The sequence below is a fragment of the Bombina bombina genome, chromosome 2 (genome assembly GCF_027579735.1).
Source record: "Bombina bombina isolate aBomBom1 chromosome 2, aBomBom1.pri, whole genome shotgun sequence".
NCBI lineage: Eukaryota > Metazoa > Chordata > Amphibia > Anura > Bombinatoridae > Bombina > Bombina bombina.
The window spans coordinates 465856336-465867246 of record NC_069500.1 but is presented as its reverse complement, the minus strand read 5'-3'; the positions used below and the strand labels follow the sequence as shown (position 1 = coordinate 465867246).

General features: G+C 33.0%; 1 protein-coding gene across 1 annotated transcript in view; it reads left to right on the top strand.

Annotated features, from left to right (window-relative positions):
• The first annotated feature begins 2184 nt into the window (after positions 1-2184).
• The window catches only part of GRK3 (G protein-coupled receptor kinase 3), a 737240-nt gene continuing 728513 nt past the window's right edge, over positions 2185-10911 (top strand). Inside the window, exon 1 of the mRNA XM_053702091.1 lies at positions 2185-3742. Within this exon, the coding sequence (XP_053558066.1) occupies positions 3630-3742 (113 nt within the window). The 5' untranslated portion in view covers positions 2185-3629. The remainder of the gene's footprint in view (positions 3743-10911) is intronic.

Genomic DNA, 10911 nt, shown 5'->3' with positions numbered 1-10911 from the left:
ACTCATTCAACCATTTAACCACTCCACCTCAACCTTTCACTTAGGCCCTCACTTCATCTACACATATTAAATTTATATATAATAATGTTAATGTAAAATATATATCTATAGCAATAGGTATATATATATATATATATATATATATATATGAATATATATTTAATAATAAAACAAATCTGTATGTAAAGAACATTGGAATGTAAAATATTAATAATTCCTTTTATGTTAGCGCGCAATGAAATAAGTGTTAGTTTTTTTTCTTCGGCGCTCTCCATTGAAGTCTGTGGGGAGAATAAGTTAGCATGGTTGTGATATCCGAAGTGCTTTGGTTGGCACGCGTCGGGTTTTGTTCCCACGCAAAACGTTTACTTTTAACTTGTAATACATGTGCTAACCTGTGAGCGCAAACAGATTACTTCTGGCAGTTTTAAAGCTCCAGCGAAAGCGCAAAATAGTGCGCCACTTGCAATCTAGCCCTAAATAATCATTTTGAAAAAGAAGGTGTTTGATGGAAGCTAAATATTAGTGAGATCATTTGTACGTTAGAATATGTTGTATGGCTGAAGGCTGCAATTTTATATGCACGGCGGAATGACTGCAGGCAATTAAAAATAAATACATCGGAATTATCTGCTATAAATCAAACAATATATATTAGTATCTAATCACTTCATTGTGGAAAGTATGGGTATATCTCAGGTAAGAGTAATGTCTTGAGCATTCAAATAAACTTATAAAAAAAAACTAAAAAAAAAAAAAACTGGTACTGACGTTGCTGAATCATTAACTGGCATCTCCATGTTCATATTAAATTGTCAGACTATAATGATGATCTCTTGTTTTGTATATAAACAAGGCATATTGATATACCAGATTGGGGATGTGTTTGTATTGTAGGTTTGGTCACCAAATGTTTTAAAATGATTTACATTAGAAGGTAGGTGCTATTAACATTGGGTGAATAGATTTATAGAGAATCATGTTTCATAGACACCATGGGTCAGCCAAAGCAATTATTTTGATGTTAAAAATGGCCTACCCAGTCCACCACCTTTGCTGACCTCTTGCTGGCAATAGTGCATATGCAAACATTTCTGCTGTATGATTGCTTCTTAGCTTAACTACTCTTAATTGGGTGCAGAATGTAATGTCATAGCAAGGCAGGTGGTCACCCTAAATCAACAATTTAGGAGAAAACAAAAGATCATTTGGGGGATGGGAGAATTTCTGGTTTAAGCAGTTCCTGTGTTCACAGTTAAACTGCATTTAGCAGTGGAAATGTTTCCTAAGAACAGTATGTGGCAACATGAGGTTACTGTACAAATTAACCTTTTCACCTCAGACACAAAGTGTACTGAATTAACAAAAGAAATGATACAATTTTATTAAAACACTTGCACAGTTTATATATATATATATATATATATATATATATATATATATATATATATATATATATATATATATATATATATATATATGTGTGTGTGTGTGTATTAATTCACTGGCTTAAAAAAAATTAAATTGGCAAATCACATTTTAATGAGAAGTATTGCATTAAGGTAATTCATTATGTAAAGAATAACATTTGTATTTTTCGAAAATTACAGTGGTGTATGTTTTCATTCTAAAAGGTTGGCTAAAGTGAAATATGAGGGAGTTGGTTTACAGAATAGCAGATAGAATTCTATCTATAAACATTCTAATTTTATACAGTAGATTTAAACATATTTTTGTGAGTAAATGGCATCTCTTGCATATTCTTAAACATTATAAACAATAATTATGTAGTCTGCTTTTAGCCAAAAGAACACCTGCTTCATACTTTTCTGATTAAATAAAATTAATCAATAAGGCAGAGCTGTTAAAACTGCTTTGTTAAGCTATACAATAAGTGTTACATATCCCATTAGTTTTCTTTATGTTTATGCCAGCCAGGATAAACTCCATTGCTAGTTCACCCTTTATGTAAAATGACAATCATTAGGCATGTCTGTGTTTTCGTTTCTATTTGCAGTGGAGAAAAAAAAAAAACACTTGTTGCCTATTTCTATACACTCACTCTTTTTCTTCCAGATCCAGAGCACTGAAATAATCCAGCCCCAGAGTTTGGTGGTGTCTTTTTTCTGCTTTCACACACAGGAGAGGAAGTAACAGACATCACAGTTTCTAAGCTAATGGTAACACAGCCTTGCACAGAAGCTGGAGGCTGTCAGCGAAGAACGAGAAAGGAAAGATCTTGTATGTTCAAAAGAAAAAAATACATTATCAGCCCTCTAAAAGGACGTTTTGGAGCCCCTTCTTTTGTGGATCTGCTGGAGTTTCAATACTTACACAAAACACAGCTGTTGCAGAGATAACATTGCTATGGAAAACGGGTATTGTGTTTGCTGGGATCCTTCAAAGGGATTAAAAAATATCTTGTTTTGTTGAGGTGTTTTGTTTTTTTACATGCTGCATGAATTTGGAGAATTTGAAGGGTGATAATGCTTGTGTATTCATTTCTATGAGAAACGTCAATGTGCAGAGAAACAAGAGGAAGCACATTTAACTCTGCCATTTGCTGCATAGAAAAAGCGTGATTTTCGTATTAACTGTGCTGCATTTTTAATTTTTAGTTTGATTTTAATCTTCATTAGAGCACGCTACACATTCATGCAGCAGGGTGCCCCTTGGGATTTAAGAGAAGCGGAGCCCGCAAAACGTCTTTTTACGGATTTTCCTATTTTTTCCTCCTCTATCAGGAAGCATTTAACACGGACAGCCTGGATGTGTCTGCTGCTCCCTGTGTGTGTCATGAAATCTGCAACATGTTGGAGATTGGAATTAAGGAGCATTTTGTAGACAAAACAGCCTGAATTCTCTGCAAGCAAAAATCATGCCTATTCTTTGAAGGAATCCTGTGTTTTTTTCTTTTCTTTGCAGTAGGAAATCCTGCAGGAATCGAGTCTAGTTTTACAAGGCAGAGGAAAACAGTGGGTCAGAGAAACAACAATCCCCGTTTAATGAATAAGTGGCCCAATACTGATATTTTTTGATGTTTGGGTATCAACTGAATTTGCATTTTCTTCTACTTGGATTTATTTTTTGTTTAAAAGGCGGGAGTGATTTTTATTTGGATTTCTTGTTCTTATTTTTATATCATCACCACAACCCTTTTGCTTCAAGAAAATTCTTTCGTTTTTTTTCAAGCACTAAAAAGAGGCCCCATCTAGGAAGGATGTGTTATTTTTAATTTATACTATATGTACTGTGGAATCCTTTCGTGACCTCATATACCTTTCTTAAAATCAATGTACAGATCCCCCCACATCCTCAAAGATTTTTCTCCACTGTCTTTAAAATTCACCAAAAATATAGATATTTAAAAACCTATTTTTTAAAGTAATAACGAGAACTTGGACTGGTTCTAATAAGATTACATATTGTGTTGGGGAAAACAAAGCTTTATTTTTACCTTTATTTATTGTTTGGGTTATTTTGGTTTTACCTTTTTATTTTTTAAAGACTGCTGCTGTGAAGGTAGAGGGTTTTTGTTGTGTTGCTGTATTTCCCCCCTTGTGGTGTATATCTGTGGCCGGGTTTGGCGGCGGCTGCTGTGTGTGCTGCAGCTCTACTCTCTCTCAAACATGGCGGACCTGGAGGCGGTGCTGGCCGATGTCAGCTATCTGATGGCGATGGAGAAGAGCAAGTCCACCCCGGCTGCCAGGGCCAGTAAGAAGATTGTGTTACCTGAGCCCAGGTAAATAGCAAAGGCAGTCATATTTATAACATACCCCAGTTTGTTCTTAGCCAGAGACGTGGGAGACAGCAGGACACATACTGCTCATAATGTAATTACAGTGTAAGACCCTCTCTGTCAGGAAATCCTGTCATAGTACCAAGAAATCTAGCTATGGTCCTAGGGTGTGTGCAAAATCATTTTGTGTGTACATACAAGCATCTTTATAAACACATGTATTAGAGACCTAATTCTTATACACACACACACACACACACACATATATATATATATATATATATATATATATATATATATATATATATATATATATATATATATATGAGACAGTAATTCTTACACTATATATATATATATATATATATATATAAAAAAATATATATAGTGTAATATATATATAATATAATTATATATAATATATAATAAATATATATAATCTGCAAATGATACTTTAGATAATGTTGTTTGTGTACAAATACACAATTTAAAAATGCCTTTATACACAAATGCAAGTTAACTCACACACTGTGTTTACTATAAAAATACATTCTATTCAGTGCTTAAAGGGACAGGAAACCCCAAAATTTTATTTCATGATTTGGATAGAACATAAAATTTTAAACAACTTTCCAATTTACGTCTATTATCAAATTTGATTAATTATTTTGTTATCCTTTGCTGAAGGAACAGCATTGCACTATTGGCAGCTAGCTGAACACATCTAGTTAGCCAATCAGAAGAGACAAATGTGTGCAGGCACCAATCAGCAGCTAGCTCCCACTAGTGTAGGATATGTGCGTATTATTTTTTCAACAAGGGATATCAAGAAAAGAAGTACATTTGAAAATATCATTCAATTTAAAACTGTCTTAAAATTTACGTGCTCTATCTGAATTATCCAAGACTAATTTTGACTTTCCTATCTCTTTAACAAAATGGGGCTATTTGGCACCAGCATAATATCAGTAGTAATTTTACAATCCGTAATAATTTTACATAATTTTTATAAATCATAAAATACACGTCCAGTCTAAAATAATAAATAAAAAAATGGCACCCTCTCCATGTCTCTGTGGATCTGAAAACTAAGCTGATAGGTCTGTACACCACTGAGATTGAGTGTCATGTGTTGGACCAGTTGGTTGTTCGTGATGTGTACAAACCTAAATTCCCAGATTACCTCTGGAGGTGTGGTGAGGATTACACTTAAAATTTAGGTTAACATTTCATAATATTTAATGTATATTTCAAACCTATAAAATCCCTGATAATATGCTGGGCACAAACAACTCGCGCAACAACTAATGTTCTAGAATTTCCCTTTATTATGCAGTGCATATGTAGTTATAGTATTTTTTGGAAACAGTATGTGCTAGGGCAGGGGTGTCAAATTGGCCTGTGGCCCTAATTTTTATTGGCCCAAGACACCTACATGAACAATAATAATATTCTTATTACTTAAAGAGCGAGTATGCTTATTGTTAGGGTTGCACATGCGTCCAACCTCCATTCAGCTCTCCATTAAAATGACTGTATCCCTTTGTTACGATATTGCAATTCATTTGTTGTAAAGTGATCTACTTTGTTTTCTTTTTTTTTTTTATTACAAATGAAAACATAGATAAGTGCATAACAATTTTTTTTTGACACATGCAGCACTTCTTTATATGTGGTCATTACTATGGCAGCACTAATTTCACACATTATTTTTTCCCATTCCTTTCCATAAGTTTTTCTTTAAAATCACATACTTTTATATTTGATAAATACAATTTTATAAATATTTATTTTATCTCGGAGAGCAACTAGATGGAGCGTGTGTGTCACCTTCTTAAAATCATTAGAGCGTGTTTCATCAAGCCAGAGAAAGTTATTTAGGAGTTACAGAACACAATATTTTGACATGTATACAGTTATAGCAAATGTCACTGCTTTGTTTAGCAAGATATGTAGATAGTGTGTGTGTGGCCCAAGTGAGTTGCACTTGTATGGAAAAATGGCAGCCGCTGTAATACACCTATTTTGTGTGTGTGTGTATATGTGTGTGTGTGTGTATGTATGTATGTATGTGTATATGTATATATATATATATATATATATATATATATATATATATATATATATATATATATATATATATATATATATATATATATATATATATATTACACACAGCTACCTACCTGGAAAATTGCTATAATTTACCAGTGCATTAAAGACAGGAGAGCAAAAGTTACTAAAGTTAATTATAGGCAATAGTCTAATTTCTTTATTACTTACTAGTCCATTTCAATTTTTTTCTAGTCTAGGGCTAGTGGACATAGGTGTGAATTTGTATTGGTGTCCTTTAAAACATACAAACAAAAAAAAGATTTAATACAAATGTTGACTGTAACACACAAAATTGCTCAGGACAAAGGGGGAAGATACTAAATCTTAAATTGTGTAACATACTTGAAGCAATATTTTTAACTTCTTGATTCACACACGTTTCTCCATCATAGTCCACAGCCAGATATAATATGATATCACTTGCAGGCTTCTGGTATTGAGGTGGCAATCAGCTATGCAGAACTACTCTCTGAGCAAGAATACTGACCCTAGGCTCCTTCTAGTCTATATTTGTAGCAATACTCTCTTCCATGGGCCCTCTAAGAGTAATGCTCCTAGAGCTCCCGATAAGTTTCTGTAATGAAAGGAGAGATTTATTAGTTATTTTCACATATGTCATTATGTTAGCGTGAAACCCTGTTTCCTGCTCCTCTGGGGTATGCTGTTAATTGTAATTCCCAGGTGTGGCTAAGATGAATGCAAGCAGCTGCCAGGTGCGGCCTACAAAAAACAGTCCGCGCAAAGGACAATATGACGGTGCAATTAAGTCTTCCAATTTTAGGCATCAGGTGCAAATGGATTTGTTTAGTTCAGAAAATCTTATGTTTTCATATTGTTTGAATTTGGTTCCTTTTAAAATATATTTTTAATAATAGGAGATAATACAAATATATTTAAAACTTTTAAAGGGTTAAGGAATTGTTTAATTTTATATAAATAATTTTGTTTGCTGTCATGTATTTATATTATGTGTTAAGTGGCTTGATGTCATTTTAGTCTGTACGGTAAAAAGAAGGGCTGTTGTGCATCCATGTTGATGGTCAAGATATAAGGAGGGATATTTAATTAATGGGCCACTGTAAGTAAATATTTTCTATGCCTGTTACTAAGTAACTACCCCAAATACGCTTATTATCAATAGCAATTCATTAACATATCTCTACCGTATATCAGAAATCTTGTCTGCAAATTTAATTGTTTTCCAAACCCACTCCGTGGGTATCCTTTGCTCTTTACCAATCCGTTTACAATACCTAGGTTTCAAAATGGCGCTTTAAACACAAAGTTATTGGTTTAAGTATTTAGAACATGCAGTGCTGAAAATAGTGGGCAGGATAACGTGACATCATCGTTTAGAACGTTATGAAACTTCGTTTTGGAGAAAATATAGGTCAGTAGGTTTTAATTAATGTTTATTAACTTTAATATGTTAGTTGTTTAGCTTAAAAATTATAACAGAAAGTAATCCTTTAATATAACTGCTGTTTTGAAGCTGAAATTTTAGTTGTCATCTACATAAACAGTTTTAACTATTGAAGCAGATCTACTTAAGACTTTTACTGTACTTTATTAACTGAATTTTCATTAAAGGGACAGATAATCAAAATTAAAAACTTTCATGATTCAAATACAACATTCAATTTTAAACAACTTTTCTTTGTACTTCCATTAACAAATTTGCTTAGTTCGATTTGTATCCTTAATTGAACAGTAAACCAAGGTAGGCTGATGGGAGCTTAGGAGCAGGCATGTTTCTTTAGCAGTCTAGTGCAGCAGTGTTTGCAATTATGTGTAACATTACTGTAACCACTTTTGCAAACAAACACTGTTGCCATATGGCTAAAGACATGCCTGCTCCTGAACTCACTTAGGGTTCACGCTTTAACAAAAGATACCAAGAGAATGAAATTAAATTTATAATGGTAGTAAATTGCATAGTTGTTTTAAAATGTCATGGTCTTTCCGATCCATTTTAAGGGACGGTTCACTGTAAACTTGTTTTTCCCTGAATTGTTATACCAACTTGCCTTTCAAGAAAGCCTGTTAGCCGGCGAAACATGTAAGGGAAGAGGGCTGGCGAGAGCCTTTTTAAGTCCCAATATGGCTTTGAATTGAATCTCTTACATAATAGTGCAATTGATGCTTGATATTTTCTGGTAGATATAAGGAGCAGAGGCTAATAAGAGTTGTACAGCATAATATAGACTATAAAGAGTGATACGATTACCTAACAAAAGACTATAAGTAACAACTGACGAAAACTTTCTATTTCCCTGCTCAAATATAAATGTGAATGACAGGATCAAGAACATAACTTATCTAACAGCTGCTACGTTTGTAACATTTATTCTGACATGAAGAGTCAATTCACAGTGGTTACTAAATGTTATAAAGATTGCTACAACTGTCTATATACAAATTACCATAGATACATGTAATATCTTTGGGAGTTAGACTCTCTAAATGTAACACTTATCTAATCGGTAAATATAAATAATTATTTTTCATTGTTTTCAGATGCTGAGTTAAGAAATTTGCTGATTCTGTTTAAAGCTACAGTCATAGAGTAACTTTATTATCTTATCAAGTACACCTAGCTAATACTTTGGTGCTTTCACATAGTATATATCAGAAGGTTATGAAGCTGATATCACTGACAGAAATATATCTAACCTGATAATATCAGTATTAGGATATATAATCCCGGTTTGCTACCAATAATAATACGTTTATTCACCTAATAAGTTTATTCTTTCTGAATCACAATAGGTTAAAGATAAACATAAGACAGATAATTGTACCTGATTATTTGTAACCATATACTCACTTTTAATAAAGAAAAAAACTAAGTATTATGTTTTAATACACCAACCACACATTATACAAAAAGGATTAATAGTGTGTTTAATATATCCTTTTTTTTAGTCCTTTAGACTAACTTTGTAAATAATGTTAATTGATACATAGCATCTAAATGCCACAAAACAAGTTTACACGAAGGGAAACAAATAATTTAAAGTGGCAGTATCTCTATACCATACATTTATAAAAATAAGTAGTGACACCGGTTTCTTCTAAACAAACACTGTTACCAGATGACTAAAGATATGCATGCTCCTGAACTCACTTAGGGATTACTCTTTAACAAAAGATACCAAGGGAATGAAATTACATTTATAGTGGTAGTAAATTGTGTAGTTTTAAAATGTCATGGTCTTTCTGAACCATTTAAAGGGACAGTTCACTGAAAAATTGATTTTTTTCTGAATGTGTTCCCCATGACTTGTTATACCACCTGCAGCCTATAAAATGTGTGGAAAATTTCTCATGTATGCTTCTTTTTGCAAAATAAATAGCTGGATTCGCTCTTTGAAACCACAGCCCATCAAAATAGGCTTGGTTCGCTGACAGATCATATCTTATCTATTTATGCAAATGCTACCCTTTCTTATCTCTTTCTCTGTACAATACTTAGAAAGAACAATTGAAAATTAACATTTTAGAGCTTTATCTCTTCCACCTCCCACTGTGAATGCAATTTCTTTTGCTGGATGTGTTTACATAGTTTGTCAATAGCGAATACCACTCAATGCAGTAGAATTACATAATTAACAAGTGCATAATGAAAAGACAAAGCAATAGCACTTACTCTGAATTTCAAATAAACAGTAGATTTTTTTTTTCTCCTATTTTCCGGCCCTTGTATCATGTGACAGACAACAGCCAATCACAGACTAGTATATGTATACCTGTGAACTTGTGCACAAGCTCATTAGGATCTTGTTCTGCAGAAAGTGTGAATATAAAAAGGACTGTGCCACATTTGATAATGGAAGTAAATTTGAAAATGTCTTAAAGGGACAGTCTACCATTGAATTGTTATTGTTTTAAAAGATAGATAATCCCTTTATTACCCATTCCCCAGTTTTGCATAACCAACACGGTTATATTAATATACTTTTTACCTCTGTGATTACCTTGTATCTAGGAACCTTCTTCCAGCCCCCTGATCACATGACTGTGACTGTTTATCATCTATTGTCTTAAATTTAGCATTGTGTTGTGCTAGATCTTAAATAACCCCCTGTGCCTGAACACAGTGTTATCTATATGGCCCACGTGTACTTTCTGTCTCTTTGTGTTGAAAAGAGATTTAAAAGAATGTGATAAGAGGCAGCCCTCAAAGGCTTAGAAATTAGCATATCAGCCTACCTTATGTTTAGAGAGAAAAAAGCAAATTTGATGATAAAAGTAAATTGGAAAGTTGATTAAAATTAAAAGTCCTATCTGAATAATGAAAGTTTAATTTATACTTGACTGTCCCTTTAAAACTGCATGCTGTATATGAATACGTATATTTTTACTTGAGTGTCCCTTTAAATCAGCTATTTCAATTGTCAATATAAAGGCTAAGGAGCTATTTGTAAACAATTTAATACACTCCAGCAGGTAAAATGCATAATTGGGAACAAATTAAAGGAGGGAGTTTTTTTGGTGGGTAAACCCTTTTAAGTTTTATTTTGACTATACTGTACCTTTCAATTCACTGTGTGTTTAAAGCATTGCCCCCCCCCCCCCCATAAAGGCTAAGACAACACAGCTAAACATTAACCCCTTAATGACCACAGCACTTTTTCATTTTCTGTCCGTTTGGGACCAAGGCTATTTTTAAATTTTTGCGGTGTTTGTGTTTAGCTGTAATTTTCCTCTTGCTCATTTACTGTACCCACACATATTATATACCGTTTTTCTCGCCATTAAATGGACTTTCCAAAGATAGCATTATTTTCATCATATCTTATAATTTATTATAAAAAAAATTATAAAATATGAGAAAAAAATGGAAAAAACACACTTTTTCTAACTTTGACCCCCAAAATCTGTTACACATCTACAACCACCAAAAAACACCCATGCTAAATATTTTCTAAATTTTGTCCTGAGTTTAGAAATACCCAATGTTTACATGTTCTTTGCTTTTTTTGCAAGTTATAGGGCCATAAATACAAGTAGCACTTTGCTATTTCCAAACCATTTTATTCAAGATTAGCGCTAGT